The sequence below is a fragment of the Penicillium riverlandense genome (genome assembly GCF_028828495.1).
Source record: "Penicillium riverlandense strain IBT 135883 chromosome Unknown utg000008l_segment0_segment0, whole genome shotgun sequence".
Taxonomy (NCBI): domain Eukaryota; kingdom Fungi; phylum Ascomycota; class Eurotiomycetes; order Eurotiales; family Aspergillaceae; genus Penicillium; species Penicillium riverlandense.
In genome coordinates, this window is record NW_026643199.1 from 3,216,593 (window position 1) to 3,240,097 (window position 23,505).

A 23,505-nucleotide genomic window follows, 5' to 3' on the forward strand; every position below is an offset into this window, starting at 1 on the left:
TCCTCCGTCCACTTCCACCCTCATAAATTGGCCCCTTTCGGTTATAGGCAGGTGGAGTGCGGGCCAAGACGCCAGTGCGGGGGCGTACGCCGATGCCGTGATAAAGCGCTGGTGGTAACGACGTGTGCTCTGGCCTTCGGCTTTGCCGATACTGCTATCACCGTCTCAGTTAGTATAGACTGTGGAAAGGATACGCTATTGGAGCCGAGACTCCGCAATTTGGAGATGCTTCGTATGTATGGTCCCAGATCCACATCGGAATAGCAGTAGGAGCTGGGGGCTTCAACAACGTCCGCCCTAGGCCGTCCCTTCCCCTCATCAACCCTTCTATTAAAATTGCTATCGCCCATTCTCTGGAAACCCGTCATCTTTTCCTCATTCACCAATGGCAATCATGCCCCCAACTATGACCGACCTCCCCATGAGAAACGGCGTCGACCCCGTCAAGGGTATCAAAGCTACCTCCAATGATGGCAGCACGGCCGGGGGTGCCCTGCAAGTCGAGCGTCATGACTATATCGACATGGCTCCGACAGATCGCGAACGCTCGCACTCTATGGAGGGGTTCGACGATATCTATACTGACATTGTCGACTACATCGTGCGCTGCACGCACCGAATCTGGGATGAGCGAGACATTGGCTTAATTTATACCCACTATACCCACAACTGTGTTCTCTATGGCACCATGGGCACCATCTACGACCGCGAGTCCATCGTGCGGGATACCATCCAGCGCCTTGTCACCTTCCCCGAGCGCCGTGGCATGGCTACCCAAGTTCTATGGAACGGTGACGATAAGAAGGGCTTCTACACTTCCCACTTGGTTACTGGCACCGGCCGGCACACCCAGTACGGCCATTTTGGCCCTGCCACCGGCAAGGTCTTTGTGTCGCGCACCATTGCCGACTGCATGATCTACCAGAACCGTATCTACCGCGAGTGGGTCGTCGCCGATAACATGGCGATCGTCAAACAGCTGGGTCTAGACCCCAACACTCTCGCGTACGATGCTGCCAAGGCCCTTTTCGACAAGGGAGTTGAGGCTATCGACATTGGCGAGAACCGCCGCCTTATCGGCCAGCAAAATCCGCAATGGGAGGCGGATACCGCCATTGCAAACAATGACCTCGAGGCCGAGACCCTCGTGTGGCTGCATACCATGTGGAACTGTCGCATGTTCAGTCGCGTCGAGAAGCACTACGCCCCCAACTGCCAGTACCACGGTCCCAAGATGGCTGAGCTGTACGGCCCTTCTGCGGTCCTGCACCAGCACCTGGGCCTGCTTGGCTCCATTCCCGACGCTGCCTACATGCCCCAGCACATCCTTTCCACGCCTTGTGAGGAGGGTGGCGTCAAGGTTGCTGTCCGCTGGGTGATGGAGGGTCACCACCTCGGATACGGGCTACTAAGCGAGCTGGGGAAGCCCACTGGGATCCGCCTCCAAATTATGGGCATGACGCATTACCACTACAAGAACGGCAAGATTGTTGACGAGTGGAATATATATGATGAGCTCTCTATTCTCATGCAGATGAAGCTTGGCAAGCTGGTTGAGGAGGCTAAGAAAAATCAGAAGTAAGGCGCGAATTGCGTGCTGAAATATGAATGATGGTGCTCCTGTTGTTGCTCATCAAATTTGGCGCCGCTTGTTCAGAATACGCTCCCTGTTTGTCTTTCGTAGCGGTAACACGGAGATATTTTTCAGCAGCAGACTCAACATTTCATGATTGTGACCATAATCGAATGGGATCTTGATCCTATGGAGAGGACTATCATACGTGTATTATATCGTATTAGTACATGTCATCTAGCAGACTCGGCCAGGCCGTAGCCTCCAGACCAGCCTGTTGCCACATTTCCCACAGGTCTTCTCCCAGGTTGTTCTGTATCGAATCTGGTAAATGACTAACGTCTGTGGACATACCACCTGGGTCGGCATTTGCAGCGTGCATATGTGCGTTTCCAGACAGAATTATGTTCGCCATCCCTCGGAGCAGGGCAAAATAACGGCGTGCCAGATGCCCTTCAGGGGGACTTGCTGCTTCCAGGGTGCGGGTAGCCACATCTACTAGACGGAATAGGAGGGAGCTGGAGGCTTCGTCGCTGAGAGCTTCCACTGGTTGCTGGATATGTGGGCGGAGATTCACTGTCTTCAGTTAGTCTTTTGCAAAATCAAAGTGTAGACGAACTGACAGTCTGCAAGATTACTCAGCCAGCTGTTGACCAGGAAGAAGGCGGCATAGGAGATAACAACATAGTAATGGTCAATGGCAAAGGACATAATGTCAACCATGCTAGGATCAGGCTCTAGCTGAGCAGGGATGATAGACTTGTTCAGTACTCCTGTTGAAGGTGGATGTGACGTGTGTAAAAGGATTTGGCTCGCCCACTCGATTGCCCAGGTCAATACTTTCCCCGTACGCTGGGTGGGATCGCTGACATCTAGGAACGCACACGCATAGGATAGTCTATACCATCGGAGAGATGTGAAGGGGAAGTGTTTGCTCAGAGCGTCCATTGATCGGTCGCCCAGACTAGATGTAAAATGGTCTTCGATGAGCTCCACATCTTTGTTGAATGCCTCGACGCTCTCGACGGTTATTGGGCGACAGCCACTGAAGTGGGCACTATAGGCCACCCGGAACAGAGATGCTAAGCGTAAATCTGTGGTTTGGACATATTGGCATCGGAGAAAGTTGTTGAGCACGCTGTGAAGAGGTTTGGGGTCAAGGTAGGATGGGCGTCGAGCGGATAATGCAAGGCTCAAGGGAGTCAGCTTTGAAGGCAGAGTACTCGGTCTGGGATACTGACTAGTGGTCACTTTCCACAAGATAAAGCATGGTGCGGAACCGTCGTGCATCTGCGCGCGTTGCCGTCTCAGGGTGCTTAAAACTCTTATAGCATCTGTGGTTTAGAACCAGGGAACCCGCCCATCGGATTGCTAGACCAAGACACTGCCATGCTCCCGCTTCGGAAAATCGAGATTGATAATGTTGACTGTCCGCTGAGATATCAAAGGGCATCCAATGTGCACACAACATAAGGGCCTGAATTGTTTCGAGTCTTTGGTCGTCGTTCCGAGGGCGAAGCGTGACTCTCATGACTTCTGCATCCAGTAATCGAACAAGCTCCGGATATCTGTGGTGAAGCCAGCATGGACTTCTATACGGAGTTAGACAGGGATGGAGACTGTAAAATGGAAAGTCCAGACCTTGACGAAGCGCCCCAGAAGCGAGCGCCAATACAAAGAATAGCAAGGAAAAGTAAAACACTCCTCTGCCGGACATTATCAACATCCGAGTCCAACCCTGTGTCGAGGAAAGGGGCATTTGGGTGCGGGTGAGAGAAATAACTGTAAAAATTAGCCGTATTCTTTAAAGTGTCAGCTATGATGCTCACAGTCGGAACATCACATGTGCCTCTCCTTCCGTCAGAATTGTTCGCGCAATTGGGTCGTGTAGTTCAAAATCGACGGGGTCCTCTGACTGAACGCTGTTAAGAGCTTTCAGGGGCCCGTCAGTCATGGTAGCGCCTTGAGAACTGGATAAACTTGGGGCATCGGGGTTTTGAGTTGATCTCAAACTGCGAGCAAAGGTCAGATAATGTCTCCCGAAAAGGCACCGGATGAAAGAAAGCCCACGAGATAACAGGCGGTGATGAATAGCCCTGTAGAGAGGGAATAGGTTCAAATGGGATCCCTAGGGAGGTCGCGGAGCGGGATTGTGGCGTGTTCATGTAGCCGGCTGAATCCGACGAAGTTGTGACAAACCATTTCTCCAGCTCGGCAATCCTAGATCCATAGTTTAATAGGCTGTGACAACCCAAGATAGAAGGTACTAACCTTGCTTTGAGTAGCTCAATTTGCTTCGGTAACTCCTCATCAGTCGACGAAGTCCTGATTTCCCGGGATGGTACAGCCAACAGCGACCGCGGCGCATTCCCTCTATCGAGGACCGTCAAACCGGAAGACTGGGCAGCCGAAGAAGAGGGCAAAACGGTGCTTTCGTTTGCCCGCGTATCGATGCCTATTGAAGGCGACCGAGATCCTCGTAGACAAAGATACGGATTGTGTCGAGGATCCTTGACTTCTTCCTCAAAACTGCATTTGACCTTTCTAGTGGTACACGGCCGACATTTGATGCTTCGTGTAAAGCCTCCGCATTTCTGCTTCCTACCCTCGAAGTTAAGGCGAATTCAGAGTGTCAGTAGGTGAGACGCACCTGTGTCGGCATTGCACACAGGCATGACCTGTCCGGCCCACCGGCAACTGTCCTACACTTTGCGAGGTTGGCCACATCGGCAGCGACACCCGGCCGTAAACAGATGTACAATGTGAGAGACAATCGGCCGCGACTCCTCGATTGTAAATTCTCACGATGATCAGACAAAACCAATGCAATTTCCGGGTGAGCTTTAGCCGCAATTACGAGAGTAACCCACTACAAGATTTCTAGGACAGAGAAAGTCCGCCTCCGTCTCCGATCTCTGTGCGGGGAAAGCGGAACGAAGCGCTCTAGTGGGTCGCCCTTCACCGACCATGGAACGCGGTTATCATGATGTTTCACCGCAATGATAACAAGGTCCCATTGGAGATTTGTCCGCTTCCTCACCCAATAATCACCATTTGTTTCTGAGAAGTCCTATAGGACGAGCGTGTCTCCCCTCATCATTTCAAATGCTTTTGTTTGATCAACTGGATTCGTGGTCTTCACAGCTTGAGTTTCTGTCGTTCAGATTTGGGTCAAAATAACCGCTAGACCAAAAAAGCACCATGTGCCTTAGTCTATACGGTCATTTCCCATCTCGACAGGTTCGTATACTGTGAGCGTTATCTGAATTGAAAATTGACTTTAAGATTGATCAACTTAATTGTGATCTACTTTCCATTGTCCTATAGGTACTCAAAAGAATATTAATTTGTTTGCAAGCTCAACCAACGATCCCAACCTCAGTCGCCTTCACCTCGCTTTGAACCTTCCCTACGTCAATTTCAGGTCTGGACTTGACAAAAGGCTGGCTTGTCTTCACAATTGCAGCTTTTAGACGGGACACAATTTCCTCAAGCTCGCTGTCCGTTACGATGTAAGGCGGGCAAACAATGACATGGTCAACCTGGTATTCACCAGTATGGCCAAGATTTCCGAGTATGTTCAATCCCATCTCCAAACTGTGTTTCACAACCTGGTTGCAGAAATTGAATCTTGGCGAGAACACTGTCTTTGTGTCTTTCTCAACGACGAACTCCACGGCCCAAAACAAGCCCCGCCCACGAATATCACCAACCAGTGGCAGAGGGAAAAGCTCCCTCCGCAACAGCGTCTCGAGTTTCTTTCCCATCTGCGCAGTCCGCTCAATCAAGTTGTCACGCTTAATGATCTTTTGAGCTGCAATCGCGGCAGCACAAGCAAGGGGGTGAGCCTAATGCGACATAATTAGCCACCACGGCCAACTAGAGGATCGGTGAACTACCTGGAAGGTATGACCATGTGCCAGTCCACCAGAGCCAGCAGATAAGGCGTCAAATATCTTCTGGTGCAACAATACAGCGGAGAGAGGGACGTAACCTGCTCCAAGGGCCTTGCCAATGGTCTGAATATCTGGTCCACGAATACCCTCCTGCTCCCATGCATGCATGGTGCCTGTCTTGCCCATACCGCATATAATCTGTGCATTAATTTAACTAACGGGTCAGTGAATTTGCTTGCGAATGCTTACCTCGTCCAAGATCAATAGAACGCCATACTTATCGCAGATGGCCCTGATGAGTCTGAAATATCCCGGTACAGCGGGCAAGCAGCCCAGCGTGGTCCCGCTAACGGTTTCAGCGACAAAGCCAGCAACACGATCTGGGCCAACGCGCAAAATTTCATCCTCAAACTGGCCAGCAAGGCGTTGGGCAAAATTCTCGTCCGACTCGCTCTTACCCTTCATTCGGTAGGCGTAACATGGATCCAAAAAGGACACATTGGAAGACATGAAGTCTTTGTAAAACTCTCGGCGAGACTCATGGCCGGACACGCAAAGTGCGCCGATAGTATTGCCGTGATAGCTTTGTTTTCGTGCAATAAAGTGTGTCCGTTGAGGTTGTCCTCGCTCATGCCAGTACTGCACAGCTAGTTTGAGAGCTGCGTCCGTCGCTTCGCTACCAGAGTTGACGAATATGGCCTTTGATAAACCACCGGGTTTGTGTGACAATAGGATGTCCGCTAGTTCCTCCGTCGCGGCGTTGGTATACGGAGAACCCGAATAGACATAGGCGATGTTATTCTTGAGATGATTCGTGATGGCATCCGTGATCTCTGGTTGGGAGTGACCAAGGCATGATACTGATGGGCCGCAGCTTGCATCGATGACTTTCTTGCCACTCTCTAAGACGAGACTAATGCCGTCCCCTGAGACAATTTTGGCGGGTCTGTCGGAAAACGAGCGATGGAGAATGTGAGAACGAGAAACGAACTCGTCGGGGGTCATTTCGACGGCAAAAGAAGCTGGTGAGGTGGAGTAGCAAGCCCAGAGAAGACTTGTCTTGCTGCGAAGACCGCAGGTGATCTTATATTATGAACGCCTGGTATGGACTCCAAGAACGCACAGACGATATAGCACCCGTCGCCTTTGAAGCCGAGTGGGTTGATCACTTTATCGGGGTTGCCGTTCCCCGCACGACCGAGTCGGTTCGTGTCAAGTCAAGTTGGAGATATTCTGAACCCTGAAAAGGCCGCGGTGGACCCATCCAAGATAGGTCCATCGGGTTCCCCGCCTGTGACGCCGGGGAAGCCGATGCGCGAGCCCCACATATTAAAGTCTGCCTCCGACTTATTTGTTACATGAGGTTAGCTACTTACTGCAGACGCCTCTATCCTTCTAATTCCGAAGAAATTCTCAGAGCAGGTAAGCTAACCATGAATTGAGCCCAGAAATTGCCGTTCCAACACTGAACATGTTTAGACGCTGCACGCACGATGGACAAAGGCGATCATTCCACTGCTCCATACCGAGGCCCCAAACTCCCCAATGTGCCCGAAGACCTCGTGGTTCCCGGAGTCCTAGATCTAGATTGCGACGAGCGTCTCTGGGTCCCCCAAGCCAAAGATGTCTGGTTTCGGCCGCTTTGCTTCAATGTGTCTCACGGCTACTTTGTCAACATCCTTCGCGTGAGAAAGAGTGGCATTCTGTCACGCCATAGACACACTGGTCCGGTACATGCAACAGTTCTGAGAGGTCGTTGGCACTACCTTGAGCACGATTGGTGGGCTGAGGAAGGTGGATACGCCTTCGAACCTCCGGGCGACATTCACACTCTTGAAGTCCCGGACGGAGTGATGGAGATGGTGACTTTGTTCCATGTGACAGGCGCATATATCTATGTGGATGTTGATGGTCTTTCTCTAGGCATCGAGGATGTCTTCAGCAAGCTACAGGCGGCGAGGAAGCATTACGAGGAGGTGGGACTGGGTGCTAACTTTGCGGACCAGTTCGTGAGGTAAAAGATAACCAAGCCTAAGGAGAGGATCAATGTACATTTCAGCCCAAAGGGAAGAACAAATATCAAACTATAGGAGGATCAATATACATGGCCCGTAATCTTGACAGGAGAAGATTGATGATGCCCTCTTGCTGCACACCGTCCAGCCAGTGAACCCGCAAAGAGGCATCTACCTCCTTCCTCGCAGCCCTCAAGTGCCATAGTTTCTGTGGAACAAACAAGGCGATTTTAACATTGCGACACCCACGCGACACCCACGCGAGTCACTCGTAACCTGTGCCCATTTAAGTAGACTAAGTAGATTTTAACTATCTATAAGCCTTAGATGACGTTTTCTAACTTCCTTTCAAATACTAAGTATCACTTGGTATTAGTTGTGCCGGTTAGCGGGGCGCCCCCATTGGACCGGCCGCCAGCCGCGCCCTATACTATAAAATAACGATACAGGAATATTTCTATTCCGGAGCTATTCTCGACTCGGATTGGTAAGTATAGAGAAACAATTTAAACGTGGTGACACTAGTTTCGAGAAGTAATGTAATATCTAGACTGTAATGCTATTGTTTTCGAAGCTATTCACGTCTCCGCGTCGTTTAACCCAAAGGCCGGTGTCACGTACGGACCGCCGGGCTAGGGCAGAAGAGCCTCCACGAATGAGCGAAGCAATAATCGATTGAGAGACCTTGGACTGAAAAAGCCCCATGGTGGAAGCTTCTCTGGCATCAAACAAACTCATATGCGAGGGAGGAGTGACGATACACCTATGCTTCCCGTTGGGGCCAGCGATCAAGAATTTTCGACAAGGGGTGGTACGATCTCTCCCTGGCCTCGCTGGCGAATTACTAAGTGAAGATAGAAGACTAGCCTCACGCGTGCGGCCACTAACTTCGGCTTTCGCTGCCACATATCCGGCTTTTTTTAGATCGGGCGAAAGTCCGCTATCCCTATTTATGTTTGTCAGAATCATTGTCGACATGGAGAGTGATTATATTCTGTAGCAGCCCAAAGCTTGAAGGCCACTCTTTGGATCTTTTACTAGACCGCCGTATTAGCAGACATAAGAACCTTGGAAGACTTAGTTCTGCTATTGAGTTTTATTCCTCCCCCTCTAACCCCTCTCAATCTCCTCTATAACTCGATCATAGGCGCCCGATTTTCCTACACTAGTATACGCCCTATACGAATAACCTATAGCCTGGCTCCTCTTGCTACTAAGACAAGCCGAGAGTAGGCTCTCTTGACGCTCGGCCGATTTTACTATTTCGATATACTCTCCTTACTCCCTCTAGGTTTCTCGTACTTCCCTATCTAACGGCTGCCTATCTTAGCCGTGATACTGAGGTAGGTCAAAGGAGACGGGCATGGCTATAAGGAAGTCGGAGAATGCGATAAGCTCCTAGGGAACCGTCTATACTCCTTCCTAGTCGATGATTCTAGTTACATCGAAGCTATTCTCATCCACTATGATATTACTATGAAGAAAGTTATTATAGTCTAGAGGGAATGGCCCTTCGTTGCATAAGGATAGCCGGCTAGCTATCGCTTTGATCTACGATAGGACGCTCTTAATAATACCGATTATCCGTTCCGCCGGAATCGGACCTCTCTATATCATATATGTTACTATTTCTTTATCCCGCTTAAACTTTACGCTATCGGCCTACGCCTCAAAGAATACATTTGCTATATTAAACGGACCCCTAATTCCTAGTAAGGGACTATACTCGTATCTACCCTAACGGTTCTAGATAATCGTTCTAATTTTTAGGGGGTCGTAATAAAGTCAACTAAACCTATATAGTAAGGGGTAAGGTGAGTATCTAAGTACTAGAGCGAGCCTATAGGCTAGGATAGGGGACGAACATAAGACTATGCGACGGTGCGGTAGAAGTTTTGTCGGTACTCTCTAGGTATTACACCCTAATAGGCCTTACGGCGACTAAGGGCGTCTATAGCGATAATGCTAGGGAGTAGCTCTATTAGTATGAACGCGGCCCGCACCGGATTGCTCTTGTTAACTTCATACGTAAAAACTCGAGGCACTAGTAGGTCGTAATGCTCCTTAATGAATTGCATTATAGCAACTTCGGGTTTTAAGCTTTATGCTACTAACAAAAGGGGAGGTACTCCTTCTAATATGAACCCAGGCCGCCTAGCGAGTCTAGTCGGAAAATTCTAGCAACCGGAGAATATTGTTAAGCCCGCTCGTAACTTGGTCTAAGGCTATGCACTCTAAATGGCTAGCAAGACCTAAAGCAATCCGACATAGCTCATGCCATTAAGTTCGATAAAAACAATCGGCAGTTTGGTTATCACTATCATGTAGGAAACCCTAGACGGTACTTTAAGAGGTTGACTCAGTAGACATAACGACGGACTATTAAACAGAAGACAATCGATGTACTAGAGGTAGGTATCAAAATATACTTGGCCTTAAGTGGAGTAAGAGTGGAATCCAGTGGGATGTGATTTTCTTAAAATTTTACAGAAAGGGAGGGGGAAGGAAAGAGGGGATAAAGGCAACTAGAAAGAGAACTCGCGATGTGATTCATCGGCAGGTACCTACTTGTTACGTGTATACTGTATGACTATCCACGGGGTAAAATGACCTGCTAGCTATCTATCTTCTATTATGCTCATGTGTCGAAGACATCATCTCCCTCCGCCAGTGCACCGGTTCATCACTTCACCATGAGATTACCAGACTACTGCATGCGCGGCTGTACGTTGTGGGAGTTTTTTTTTTTAGGGTCATTCATTCTAGATTCTTCGCGCGACAAAAATATGTCACAAACCCAACAGACGCCTGACGATCTTATTTAATGGCTTCGATAATTCCTTCACCACTGACGGGGGGTTGGTGAAAGACAATGTTCGTCAACCCAACTGATCCAAGGAGGTCTCGCCACTGCTTCTGGGAGCGCTCAAAGGCGGCAACTTGTACCATCATCATGATGCTCATGCAAGCCGAGGGCAGGTCACAATCGGTGTCGGGGAGAACCTGTTCATGAATGATCAATCTGGAGTATCCAGGTTCCATGGCATCCACAAGATGGGACAGAATGGACCGGCACTGCTCATCCGACCAGTCGTGGAGAATCCAGTGCATAAAATATGTCCGGGCACCTGTGAGCAATGATCAGTCTATGTACGCTCATTCGAAATGGAGGATCCTGACCCTTGACTGGCTGGGCGGTGAAGAAATTGTGGGTTCTCAGCTCAACGCCGACGGGGGGAACCTCAATGGTCGAGATGACCTGCGGCAGATCCTGGAGAATCAACCGCCCAGGGGCAGTGGGGAATTTCTCCTTGAAATGTCGCGCATAATGGCCCTCGCCGCCGCCGACGTCGACGAGGAGGACGTTGTCGGAAGATGCAGCATTGAAGCCCTCGATGACGTGCTGCTGGATGTCGAACCAGTCGACCCAGTTGGGAGTGGCTTTCTGCTTTAATGTCATCCACTGCTGGAAGTCCCTGGCCAGATCGGGATTGTGCCCGAGCCACTCGAAGTAGCTGAGTTCAGTAGTGAAGCCCAGTTGGAACGGGGTGTCTTTAGCAGAAGATGGGAACTGATTGTTATTCTGGCGGAAGAATTCTGGCGCCTTGGCGGTACAAAGATTTCCGATGTCGAAGCTGTTGCTTCTTCAGTATGGATTAACCATAGACTGAGCGGCCTTGATCAACCTACCAAGCTCGTGTCGTTGCTTCGATGGTGGAATCTGCCATGACCGTGGTCAGAGCGGAAGGAATAAATGTCTGTGCATCCTGTTGTTTGATATATCCTACAGCGGAAAGGAGCCGGATGATCTGGTCTTCAAGGAGGCTTTGTGTTAGCACGGAGTGGGTTCATTTTGCGCTGCTTGAGATACGTCGGGAGTCTGAGACAGTGATTGATTGATGCTTGTCCTCCAGTAGGACACACTCTCCGTCTATCCATTCTTCCGCCAGTGTGGACACTATAGCAGGGATCTTAACCCTATCAGAGGGAACTCACCAACAAGAATGGGGCTGGATCCTGATATCTCGGCAATCGTTTGCGAAGTCACCCCTTCTGGGCTCCGGCTAACCTGAGCGAATATACCTAGCTGGACACCCATGCGAATGGCCATGAGAATGGGAGGGTTCTACCAACTTAGCCTTCTGTTTGGAGGTAATTCCGGGACCCATTGCACTGTCACCGGATGTCGAGAGACGTACCATGACCACATCCTGAAGGACCCGTTCAATTGGCGACTGCAAGGCTGCCAACAACCCCTGAGTAGCAGCCAATGCCTCGAGACGCGTTTTCTCATCGAGAGCATGCCCCGGTAGGCCGCCAGCCAAAGCGGAGATTTGCGCTGGAAGAGAGGCGTCCTTGTCTCGAGTCATCGTGACGGTGCTTGGGTCGCGGATTCGACCGTCTAGGATGCGAACAAAGAATACCCAGTGCCCGGGCGTCACGGCCTTCACTTCAATAATATGGAAGACCTTTCGGTCTTCTAGGCAAAGAGACGCGGGGTGGCTGCAGCGGAAACCCCGAGCACATTATGTTGGCCCCACTGGAGACCGTGGAAAGAGGGGCCAGTTTGGTTTGATTGGCCCACTTACGATACCCATCCGAGGCGCCGGGCCTGCTAGCGAGGTCTTTTGGCCCGAAGGCAAGTCGTTCAGGATTCGATTTCGTATGTGGTTAGCGCACATTCACAAGCAGAGTTTTTGGTTCTCATTCCCAAACCCGCCCTAGGAATTATGGGGCGACGGGCAGCATATGCGGCCATTCTTCAACTAGGAGCCGGTGCGCCCTGTCAAATGTGCCGTCGATTTGTGGGGCGGGTGTGCGATGTAGATCCACCGATCGGGTCGCAGGGCTGCAACGGCGACGAAGGAGTCATTGCCTACAACTTACAGCGCGTAGCATACGGATGTCAAAGTGTATTGTCGCCGAGATTCTGGGATTGGCAAGTCAGGTAGTCGATCGAGATCCAATCTTCCGTGCGACTAGATCGTTTCCCTGGGATTTCATAGGATGGAAGGACGTAGATCTGGACCGAGAACTGCGTCCACCTGCTCAGCCGGTTCGGTTGACCCATCAGCGATGTGGTTGATGATCGTCGTCGATTTCATCTGGTGTGTATCGACTCCGTCAACAGTGTGGTCTCATCGTGGCGCCCCATTACGTTGTTCCCTTCCTGGGATCCGGTGGGGCGATCGGTTCATCCAGCGATAAAGGGGGCCACTTTTCACCCCAGGCGGATCTGCTCCACACCGATGGTCAATCACTTGGGAACGCTCAGCGCCCATTTTGCATTCGCAACGTCAACTTGAAGTCCGGCGAGCGCGATAATGAATGGAAGCAATTCGGTAGCATTCTGCGGCCAGCAATTGGTTGGCGTGTCAATTGCAATCGCCGTCGTCCAGATTCTGATTGTCGCCCTCCGCTTCTACACGCGGCACATGCAGCGCCTGAGATACGGCGCCGATGACTACTTGATCATCCCGGCACTGGTAAGGATGACTATGAATGGGCGCAGACGGAGAGGAGCAGAAGAGAAACTCACGTCAAAACAGTTGGCCAGCTTAGGACAATCCGCGCTCTATACGTACCGTATGCCGAAACCGCACTCTCTCTTCTGACTCACGGATTCACAAGTACTGACAGAGTGAATAGTGGTCAAACGTGGCGCAATCGGGTATCATCTCAAATACGTCGAGAGAAATCCCGAGAGAATGGTCATCCTCGGGAAGGTCTGTCGCATTGTCTGTGCTTGGGGCGGATTGGAAAGTTCTGACCCGTCGTCTCCAGGGCCTCTATGCCAATGAAATCCTCGATTTTCCTTTCACCGTGACTCCGGCCAAGATTTCCATTCTACTCTTCTACATCCGTATCTTCGACGTTCCCAGGTTCCGCATCCTAGCCTCGATTGTTGGGGCGATCGTGCTTTGCCACGGAATTGGGGTCTTGTTCGCGGCGATATTCCAGTGCAAGCCCATCGCATACACGTGGGACATGGCAATACCTGGAGGATCTTGCTTCGATCAAGAGGCCTTCTATCGCTACGTCTCTCCACCTAACATCTTAACCGATATTTTGATTTTGATCATGCCGCTGCCTTACGTGTGGAAGCTGCACACCCGAATAGGACAGAAGATGGCGCTCACTGGTGTCTTCCTGCTGGGCAGTCTGTAAGTGATTCACTCTGTGGCACGATGACGATAATGATGATGATGCCATGGGGAATCTAATATAGTCGCTAGGGGCACCGTGGCGAGTGTTCTTCGTATGACCATCTTCTTCCAGGAAAGCGCGATGACAGACCCGACCTGTATGTTTAACATCCATTAGAACGCAGACGGGTAGGCAACTCTAACACGCTACAGGGACATCTGTCAAGCTTGGCATCTGGACCATTCTGGAAGGCGGGGTCATCATTATTGCTGCCTGTCTCCCTGCCATCTGGCCCCTGTTTTCCAAGATGGTGCCCCGGAGACTACTCACCAACTCGTCGTCGAAACAGCTGCCACGGCATCAATACAACGCGACACCACGCACCCCGAAAGGGAGCAGCGGCTTTTCACGACTCGGGGATAGTACGGAAGGCTCCAAATGGCCCTTAAATCAGAGGTTGTCTCACGAGGTCGATTCCGATCGGCACACAGAAGAGATTTCGCTGGATGGAGTGTCGCGAGTCCACGAAGCATGATTCACCTTAACGTATAACGTATTCGGTAAGCGAGTGGGTCAGGCCAAAACACCATAGTAAATGCGATATTTCACATCTCAATATCTCAACAACAATAACATAATATATATATAGAGCGTGGCTTAGTCCTAGGAGAAGCTTAGCATAGTAATATACGATATAGCCGGCTAGCCTACCCCATGGGGGTGATTAATACGGGCCCCAGTAGAATCAGGGTTTATTTCTTAATTATAGGTGAAAAAAGTGGGTCCGACCCCAGTTGAATCATCTACTAACCCAGGGTAGAATCAGTGATACTCGTCTAATAGACATAATATTACAGAATATTGTAGAAGAGGAACTTATCTATATACAGTTCTTTTTTCAGAACATTTCAGTTTGTTTTAGAAGTAGTTACAGGGATCTAAACGAGTCAAGTTATTTTGATAGGGTACGCTAGGGTCGCGCCCGCCCAGCATTAGTATACAATCACATCAACTTCTCACGTTCAGAATTCGCTAGGAGTAGGTAAGATTTTCAGGGGGCTTTTCAGGGGTTTAGATATACTGATAAGTTTCATTTAATCGCAGTCATAGCAGTTTTAGATCTCAGCTCAATTCAACCACAGCCAGCCAGATATACAATAGTCCAACTTATATATTTACATAGGCTCCATGGCCACTATCCCCCCCGCCGACCGGTTTTTCATCCGAACCACAGGGTTTCCAGTCATCATATGCCGTCGATGCGAATATGCTGTGCGTCCAAAGCAGGTGATCACTCATTTAACTAGTACATAGCATCGAATTCCCGTCGCTATTGCCCGCTAGGTCGCGAAGGCCGTCGAAGAATGGGATGACATCCATAAGAATCCCCACGAGCTTTGGTATCCCACATAGATCAGTAAGCTAATTAAGGGATTACACATTTATCGCGATGGTCTTTTATGCAAGAGAGGCACCTATGGCTATATATGTCGCAGTATGCTAAGCTTAAAGAAGCACTAGCGCAGTAAGCATCATTAGTCTACACACGATCGTATTAGTCAACCGCGCCCATTCGAGTTCATAGCTAGCCAGGAAGCCATAAATATGGCTACAGAGCGTGTTATATGCCAGCGATTATTCACCTAGGGCTTTGGATCGCATTATATTCACGTCCGCGAGCCCGGCCCAGATTATGAACCAGCGCCGTCACCGCTACGAGCCGAATTGGTCGATGAGCTAATCTAGCAGCTTAAACAGACATACGTCGATTCGCAGGCAAGCGACGACCATACGATCCAGGCGGGCCATCTCGATAAGGCGAACGCATGGCTACGACGGACGCAGTGGGCCACGTATTTGCAAGGTGCGTACTAATCTATGCATCGATCTATGTATCGATAGTTTACTCGTCATAGAGAGACCCGGCCCTAGCGCACCTACTTTAGAACCTAGGTTTTAAGGGGAGAGCTTAAAACCCAGGTTCTAAGGTAGGGGGGCGCATCCAGCTTCGGTAGTTGATGGATGTTGACTCACTCGTCTAGTAGGCATTTCACCCCGCGACATACTAAAATCCGTCGAACCGCCCGACGATAACGCCTAGGGCCCAGCAGGGGCTATGCGCGCTATCTAGGAAGCTATGGACGGTATGGCGCGGATTAGCTAGCGCATCACTAAGCAGACCGGCCATTTGATCCGTATCGAGGCGGCGCGTACGGAGAAAGACCGGAGCCCGTACCAGCCGTTGCAGGCGTATATAGATAAGGAGAAGATCTAGCGCCACGTCGAACCATAGCAGCAGGTGTTAATGTTTTTCGCCCGGACCCAGGTCGACCACGACTAGCAGAGCCCCCGGTATCGATTCACGCCCCGGCAGCGACGGGCATAGCAGGCATTGTAGCGATATGCTTAGGACACGCGTGGCAGTCCGGATCCCATAGACATAGAGACCTAGGGTGATCCCATAGACGGCAAGTATTAGATGACTACGATCCAGGCGGCATACATAGATTTTTGCATTAAACTATTGAACCAGCGCATTAGCGTAGAGGAGTACAAGTACGCGTTGGTATACGCATTAGCTATACTTAGTCGGGGCCGCGATCGATAGCGGGACGCTAAGAGTTATCCCCCGATTTTGTCTAAGATAATCAAGATCAGTCGGTTTATGATTTTGCACAAAGCGTTGCGATTAGACCCGCATGCAGAGCAGATTTTGGAGTATATGCGTGACCGCCATAAAGTTAGGGCGTGGTCGATCGAGAGCCCCATAGAGGATGCTGAATATACGTACGCCGGCCAAGACGAGGGGTATAAGAGTGATAGCCCACGTAGGACGCCAACGCCAGCTAGTAGTCTAGCTAGCAGCGCAGCGAGTAGTCTAGGGTTTGAACCCATCCATCGCCCACCCGAACCTATGCAATTCAGCCAGCAGCAGCGACGAAAGGTGCGGCCGTTCCGGGAGTGGTTACGATTACTAACCGACACATTCATAGTCCGCGGTACGCATAGTCCAATGCAGTGGATGCTCGATTTGCACACATACGGTTTACGCATCCATTACAGTAGCACGGCCGCTAGCCACGTGAGCTAGTTAGGTAAGGACGAGTTACTATACAAGGAAGTCCATTTTACGATAGGCGATTTCTAGGGCTTTGTCCATAGGCTCGTTAGCTCCATACGCCAGTTAATACACTAGGAGCTATTGATATGCGAGGCCGCTAGCGCACCTACGATCCTATGGGACTAGGTCATAGACGACCCCACGCAGCCCAAGCCCGGGTGGTGTTTTTTAGACGACAGTCGCACACAGTGGCCCATCCAGGGATCACAGTGGCTAATAGGACGGATCCAGAGCGAGCCACGATTACAGCAGCGGTTCGTCGAGGCCGGTAAGCGTCGATTCCGCATGCGGGCCATCGAGCGATACATGCAGAGCGTAGTTCAGTTCCAGGAGAAGCTCAGCGTACTAGTCCATGTTACCGCCGGCCAGCCCGGACGCGCACCAGAGTTGTTGAGTATCCGCCATCGCAACACCGATAGGGGGCACCGCAATATATTCGTGGAAGATGGGCTCATCGTATTCGCCACCAAGTACCACAAGGGGTTTTACGCGAGCAACGACGCTAAGATCATCCATCGATATTTGCTGCGCGCTGTTGGGGAGCTCGTGGTGTGGTATTTGTGGTTAGTATTACCATTCGTCGAACGATTGCAGGCGTGGCAGCAGCATGTGCAGGGCATCAGTCGCGAGACCATCCAGGCCATCCAATCCCGCGGATCATACATCTACCCCATGGGGGTGATTGAAACGTACTACGGCGGAATCAGGGCTTTGGTCTTCACTATAGGAGGGAAAAGTGGGGCCATGAGTACGGCGGAATCGTCTTTAGGGGTTTTTCAAAAGTAAAGCGCAATCACGATTACGAGGTAGATGAAACCCAAAATTTAGTATGTTATAGAGGGACAATTAATTCTACACGATTTCAATTTTGGACTAAAACCCGGATCTAAATAGGTGGTTACAGGGATGTGAAGTGATCAAGTTATTTTGATAGGGTACGCTCAACGTAGCGCCCCGACTAGCATCACTATACAACAGCAGCGATTCATCGCCTTTAGAATTAGTCAGAAGCAGCTACAATTTTCAGGGGGGGATCCAGGGGCTCATATTAGATTACGATCTCAATTTCATTGCGATCGCAGTAGTTTACGTTGTCAACTACTACTAGTGTACATCGTACGATCTAAGAGATATATATTCCACTTTTACAATGACGACTATTCGCACCGCCGACCAGCTATTTATCCGTGCAACGCAGTTTCCTATTATTATATGCCGTCAATGCGAGCATGCCGTACGTCCAAAACAGGTACTTTACCATTTGACCCATAGTCAGCATCGAATCGCTATTATAGCCGCTCGCGACGTCGCCCAAGCGATTAAGGGTTGGGACGACATCGAAGAGGATCCTGATGCGCTTTGCTATCCCACCTAGATCAATCAGCCCATCGAGGGCTTACGTACCTATGACGACGGTATTTCGTGCACACGAGGGCAATGTGGCTATGTATGTCGCAATATGAAGAGCTTAAAGAAGCACTGGCGTAGTGAGCATGATTAGTCCGCATACAGCCATATTGGGCAACCAAGCCCATCCGAACTCCAAGCGGGCCAGGAAGCTATCGCTACAGCTAGCGAGCGCGTCGTATGCCAGCGACTATTTGCCCGCGGGTTTGGCTCGCACTATATGTATGTCCGCCAGCCCGGGCCAGAGCATAAACTAGCGCCGCCGCCGCCACGCGCCAAATTGGTCGACGAGCTTATACAGCAGCTCGAACAGACATACGTGGAGTCGCAGGCGAGCGACGACCATACGATCCAGGCGGGCCATCTCGACGAGGCGAACCCGTGGCTACGACGGACGCAGTGGGCCACGTATTTACAAGGTGCGTACTAATCTATACATCGATAGTTTACTCGTCATAGAGAGACCCGGCCCCAGCGCACCCACTTTAGAACCCAGGTTTTAAGGGGAGAGCTTAAAACCCAGGTTCTAAGGTAGGGGGGCGCATCTAGCTTCGGTAGTTGATAGATGTTGACTCACTCGTCTAGTAGGCATTTCACCCCGCGACATACTACAATCCGTCGAACCGCCCAACTATGACGCCTAGGGGCCGGAAGGGGCTATGCGCGCCATCTAGGAAGCCATAGACGGTATAGCGCGGATCAGCCAGCGCATCACTAAGCAGACCAGCCATTTGATCCGTATCGAGGCGGCGCGTACGGAGAAAGACCGGAGCCTATACTAGCCGTTGTAGGCGTATATAGATGAGGAGAAGATCTAGCGCCACGTCGAACCATAGTAGCAGGTATTAATGTTTTTCGCCCAGACCTAGGTCGACCACGACTAGCAGAGCCCCTAGTATCGATTCACGCCCCGGCAGCGACGGGCATAGCAGGCATTATGGCGATATGCTCAGGACACGCGTGGCAGTCCGGATCCTATAGACACGGAGACCCAGGGTGATCCCATAGACGACAAGTATCAGATGACTACGATCTAGGCGGCATGCATAGATTTTTGCATTAAACTATTAAACTAGCGCATTAGCGTAGAGGAGTACGAGTGCGCGTTAGTATGCGCATTAGCCGTGCTTAGTCAGGGCCGCGATCGATAGCGGGACGCTAAGAGTTATCCCCCGATTTTGTCTAAGATGATTAAGATCAGTCGGTTTATGATTTTGCATAAAGCGTTGCGATTAGACCCGTATACAGAGCAGATTTTGGAGTATATGCGTGACCGCCATAAAGTTAGGGCGTGGTCGATCGAGAGCCCCATAGAGGATGCTAAATATACGTACGCCGGCCAAGACGAGGGGTATAAGAGTGATAGCCCACGTAGGACGCCAACGCCAGCTAGTAGTCTAGCTAGCAGCGCAGCGAGTAGTCTAGGGTTTGAACCCATCCATCGCCCACCCGAACCTATGCAATTCAGCTAGTAGTAGCGACGAAAGGTGCAGCCGTTCCGGGAGTGGTTACGATTATTGACCGATACATTCATAGTCCGCGGTACGCATAGTCCAATGCAGTAGATGCTCGATTTGCGTATATACGGTTTACGCATCCATTATAGTAGCACGGCCGCTAGCCATGTGAGCTAGTTAGGTGAGGACGAGTTACTATACAAGGAAGTTCATTTTACGATAGGCGATTTCTAGGGCTTTGTCTATGGGCTAGTTAGCTCTATACGCTAGTTAATGCACTAGAAGCTATTAATGTACGAGGCCGCTAGCGCACCTACGATCCTATAGGACTAGGTCATAGACGACCCCACGCAGCCCAAGCCCGGGTAGTGTTTTTTGGACGACAGTCGCACATAGTGGCCCGTCTAGGGATCATAGTGGCTGATAGGACAGATCCAGAGCGAGCCACGATTATAGTAGCGGTTCGTCGAGGCTGGGGAGCGTCGATTCCGCATGCGGGCCATCGAGCGATATATGCAGAGCGTAGTTCAGTTCCGGGAGAAGCTTAGCGTACTAGTCCATGTTACCGCCGGCCAGCCCGGACGCGCACTAGAGTTGTTAAGTATCCGCTATCGCAACACCGATAGGGGGCACCGCAATATATTCGTAGAAGATGGGCTCATCGTATTCGCCACCAAGTACCACAAGGGGTTTTACGCGAGCAACGACGCTAAGATCATCCATCGATATTTGCCGCGCGCTGTTGGGGAGCTCGTGGTGTGGTATTTGTGGTTAGTATTACTATTCGTCGAACGATTGCAGGCGTGGCAGCAGCATGTGCAGGGCATCAGTCGCGAGACCATCCAGGCCATCCAATCCCGCGGATCATACATCTGGGGCCCCGACCCACACAATGGACGCGAGTAGACGTCAGAACGATTCTGGCAGGCATTAAAACGGGAGACGGCCATCGGCTTAAACGGGTATACATTGAACTTGCCCGCGTACCGGAATATCGCCATTGGGATTAGCCGTCGGTATTTACGGCTATCAACTGCATTCCCTAATAACGTACAGGATGACTAGGGTGCGGAAGGGCTAGCTAGGGACGAAGACTATGAATAGGGGATGGAACACGACCAGTTCATGGGCCATATTGCGGATTTATAGGCGGCGCATTCATCGCATATGGCGGGGATGATTTACGGCCGTGAGATCATAGAGCAGGCTAGGACGACGGCGTACCGACGGGAGATGTTTCGATTGTCTAGCACGGATTGGCATCGGTTTTTGGGGTTCGAGAGCGCTAAGGATGCATTAGGGCGGGTGCTTAGGAAGCGTAAGGCTGGGCCGTAGGAGAGCGAGGCAGATGAGCGGCGGCGGCAGCGGCATTAGTAGCTCTAGCAGACGAACATGACGGAGGCGTTGTAGCGGATGACCAACGACGACTAGTGCTAGTTCCGTGGGGTGCAAGCGCTAGCGATCCAGGCGATCTAGCACGGTATCAGCCCCGTGGTTGCCGTTATGCCCACCGGCGGAGGGAAGAGCATGTTATTCATATTACCCGCGTACATCGGTGGCGGCGTGACGGTGGTCGTCGTACCGCTCATCGCATTACGCGGCGATTTATAGCGACGGTACGTCTAGGCGGGCATTTCGTGCGTCGAATAGGAGAGCTAGCGGCCCCCTGACGAAGCGGCCATCGTATTAGTAACGCCCGAGTCCGCGTTGAGTGAGGATTTCATCACGTTTTTGAATCGACAGTAGGTATGTCCCATCACTATGAAGGAGAGATCCGCCCCCCGCGCGCCCTATATTATAACCTAGGTTTTAAGAGGGCAGCTTAAAACCCAGGTTATAAGGCAGGGCGCATACGACGAGCCACCCCGTGCGCACACCCATTTAGAACCGGGGTTTTAAGAGCATTGTTAGAACCCCAGTTTTAAGAGGGTGCGCCTAGGGCGTGGGTTGTTATCCCAAGGCCGTAGGATCCATACTGACATCCGTGATAGGTCATGAAACGGTTAGACCGCATTATGATCGATGAATGTCACGTCGTGTTAAACGAGCAGCGCGATTTCCGGCCCATAATGTAGTAGCTCGGGCGTTTAATGATCGCACGGACCCAGATCGTTTTGTTGACGGCGACATTGCCGCCTAGCTTGGAGGACCGATTGTGGCGGCGGATACGGTGGTCGCGAGAGTAGGTCAGCGTTTTCCGAGGCCGGACCAGCCGGACCAACGTGGCATACCGGATCTAGCGGCCCATGGTCGAGGATGGATTCGAGGGGCCCCATCGATGGATCCAGATAGACCGCGTGGCGTCGTTCATCTAGGACCGCATCCGACAATCTAGGGGTGGGCGGACGATTGTATACGCGCACATCGTGGAGCATATGACGATAATGGCCGACATGCTTGGGTGTGAGGCGTATTACCATCAGCAGCTTAACAAGGCTAGGGTGTTAGAACGATTCCGCCGCCAGCCCTAGGGCGTGATTGTGGCCACCCGTGCATTAGGGATGGGGGTAGATATCCCAGACATTCGCAGCATCATACATTTAGGGCGGCCGCGGACATTGCTTGATTACGCACAGGAGAGCGGGCGTACGGGTCGGGATGGGTAGGCCAGTGAAGCGATTATCATCCAGCCTAAGGGGATGGATACACCACCCCCATGGATGCAGGAGACGCCGTCGGCGGAGCAGTAGCGCGTAGATGCGTATATGGCCGACGGTCGATATCGACGGGTGATTTTGGATAGGTATTTGGATAGTATGATCGATAGATACTAGCGAAAGCATTGTGGGGATCAGCAGCGTGGAATCATTGCCCGTGAGGCAGCGTGCGATGCATGCGAGCCCGATTGGCAGGCGATAGAAACCGACGGTGTTAGTGATAGAGATAGTGAGGATGCCCGCGTCCCGCTAGTCGCCGGGGTACACCATCATCCGGTTCCCAACGCGGTTCGGGTTCACAATCGGGGTAGCGTGGTTAGGGTTACCTATAGTGGGGATTTGGCCAGTCCGGGCATGATTGCCAGGCATTTGGCGGTTGAGGGCATCTAGCATACCCGGCAGGCCAGCGGGAGCCCCAGTCGCAGCAGGCGGGCCAGCAGCGTTGATTCCGAGAGCTTGCAGTCCTAGGCACCGCGAGCCAGCCCCAGCCCATCGAGGATGGCCCCCGCCACGGAAACCACACGTCTAGGGCCAGCCATTCCATTCAGTATCCGGCAACAGTTCCAGCAGCAGGAGATCGATCGAGCCCATATGTCGGAGTAGCGTCGGCGGGACCAGCAGCAGGAAGTGACCGATGAGGAGTTTTTAATACAGCAGGCGCGCGAGTAGCAGGACCGTTGTTGGATTTGTGCGCAGGAGGGTCGCGAGTCCGACCACGAGTTATATTTTTGCAAGGCGGAGAGCAGCCAGGATGCACGGAGTTAGATGCTCCAGGTACGGCACCAGGTTCGTTACACGGCGTTCACCAGTTGTTTCCGATGTGGGATGCCACAGACATTATGTTTTGGGTGGAAGCCAGACCGTGGGCCATATGCGCATCGTGGATTATTATATGCCATAGTTGGTATGATGTTGTTTGGTAGACCGAAGCGGGGGTATATCCAACAATTATAGGCGCAGCGGTTAGGCGATCAGGGGGTGGATGCACAGGATGAGAAGCAGGTTGTTCAATTTTTAGGGCAGCGTAGTGAGGATAGCGGGCGGGGTAGGCATACTGAGTTAGTGAGTGTGTTCATATGGTTACGGCGGATATATAGTAGCATAGGGAGGTAGGTAGTTTAGTTTATATGATTTTATGAATTTTTTAGGTATTTTGATTTTAGTATAGTAGATATAGTAGATATATTAGGGTTTTAGGGCTTAGGGCTTAGGGTTTAGGGCTTAGGGTTTTA

General features: G+C 51.2%; 9 protein-coding genes across 9 annotated transcripts; 4 read left to right on the plus strand and 5 right to left on the minus strand.

The window, feature by feature from the left end:
• Positions 1-406: 406 nt before the first annotated feature.
• On the plus strand, positions 407-1,582 carry N7474_010265 (nuclear transport factor 2 family protein; the record flags this gene model as incomplete). Its single annotated transcript, XM_057201675.1, has 1 exon — positions 407-1,582. The coding sequence occupies one exon, from the start codon at positions 407-409 to the stop codon at positions 1,580-1,582; it is 1,176 nt and encodes a 391-aa protein (XP_057049662.1).
• Positions 1,583-1,796: 214 nt separating this feature from the next.
• On the minus strand, positions 1,797-4,300 carry N7474_010266 (uncharacterized protein; the record flags this gene model as incomplete). The annotated part of the gene is made up of 8 exons (XM_057201676.1): positions 1,797-2,149; positions 2,197-2,765; positions 2,815-3,165; positions 3,215-3,355; positions 3,403-3,585; positions 3,644-3,793; positions 3,845-4,174; positions 4,224-4,300. 8 exons carry the CDS (start codon positions 4,298-4,300, stop codon positions 1,797-1,799), a joined length of 2,154 nt encoding a protein of 717 aa, XP_057049663.1.
• Positions 4,301-4,932: 632 nt separating this feature from the next.
• N7474_010267 (uncharacterized protein) lies at positions 4,933-6,474 on the minus strand (the record flags this gene model as incomplete). Its single annotated transcript, XM_057201677.1, has 3 exons — positions 4,933-5,421; positions 5,473-5,667; positions 5,719-6,474. 3 exons carry the CDS (start codon positions 6,472-6,474, stop codon positions 4,933-4,935), a joined length of 1,440 nt encoding a protein of 479 aa, XP_057049664.1.
• A 488-nt stretch (positions 6,475-6,962) lies between these two features.
• N7474_010268 (2,4'-dihydroxyacetophenone dioxygenase family protein) lies at positions 6,963-7,487 on the plus strand (the record flags this gene model as incomplete). Its single annotated transcript, XM_057201678.1, has 1 exon — positions 6,963-7,487. The coding sequence occupies one exon, from the start codon at positions 6,963-6,965 to the stop codon at positions 7,485-7,487; it is 525 nt and encodes a 174-aa protein (XP_057049665.1).
• Positions 7,488-8,594: 1,107 nt separating this feature from the next.
• On the minus strand, positions 8,595-9,562 carry N7474_010269 (uncharacterized protein; the record flags this gene model as incomplete). The annotated part of the gene is made up of 2 exons (XM_057201679.1): positions 8,595-8,743; positions 9,421-9,562. The coding sequence occupies 2 exons, from the start codon at positions 9,560-9,562 to the stop codon at positions 8,595-8,597; spliced, it is 291 nt and encodes a 96-aa protein (XP_057049666.1).
• A 739-nt stretch (positions 9,563-10,301) lies between these two features.
• N7474_010270 (O-methyltransferase family 2) lies at positions 10,302-11,854 on the minus strand (the record flags this gene model as incomplete). The annotated part of the gene is made up of 5 exons (XM_057201680.1): positions 10,302-10,612; positions 10,665-11,119; positions 11,175-11,298; positions 11,481-11,610; positions 11,684-11,854. The coding sequence occupies 5 exons, from the start codon at positions 11,852-11,854 to the stop codon at positions 10,302-10,304; spliced, it is 1,191 nt and encodes a 396-aa protein (XP_057049667.1).
• Positions 11,855-12,808: 954 nt separating this feature from the next.
• On the plus strand, positions 12,809-14,166 carry N7474_010271 (uncharacterized protein; the record flags this gene model as incomplete). The annotated part of the gene is made up of 6 exons (XM_057201681.1): positions 12,809-12,970; positions 13,034-13,070; positions 13,134-13,210; positions 13,269-13,648; positions 13,721-13,788; positions 13,844-14,166. 6 exons carry the CDS (start codon positions 12,809-12,811, stop codon positions 14,164-14,166), a joined length of 1,047 nt encoding a protein of 348 aa, XP_057049668.1.
• Positions 14,167-17,097: 2,931 nt separating this feature from the next.
• N7474_010272 (uncharacterized protein) lies at positions 17,098-18,523 on the minus strand (the record flags this gene model as incomplete). Its single annotated transcript, XM_057201682.1, has 2 exons — positions 17,098-17,284; positions 18,414-18,523. The coding sequence occupies 2 exons, from the start codon at positions 18,521-18,523 to the stop codon at positions 17,098-17,100; spliced, it is 297 nt and encodes a 98-aa protein (XP_057049669.1).
• A 1,585-nt stretch (positions 18,524-20,108) lies between these two features.
• On the plus strand, positions 20,109-20,522 carry N7474_010273 (uncharacterized protein; the record flags this gene model as incomplete). The annotated part of the gene is made up of 1 exon (XM_057201683.1): positions 20,109-20,522. One exon carries the CDS (start codon positions 20,109-20,111, stop codon positions 20,520-20,522), a length of 414 nt encoding a protein of 137 aa, XP_057049670.1.
• Between the last annotated feature and the right edge of the window lie 2,983 nt (positions 20,523-23,505).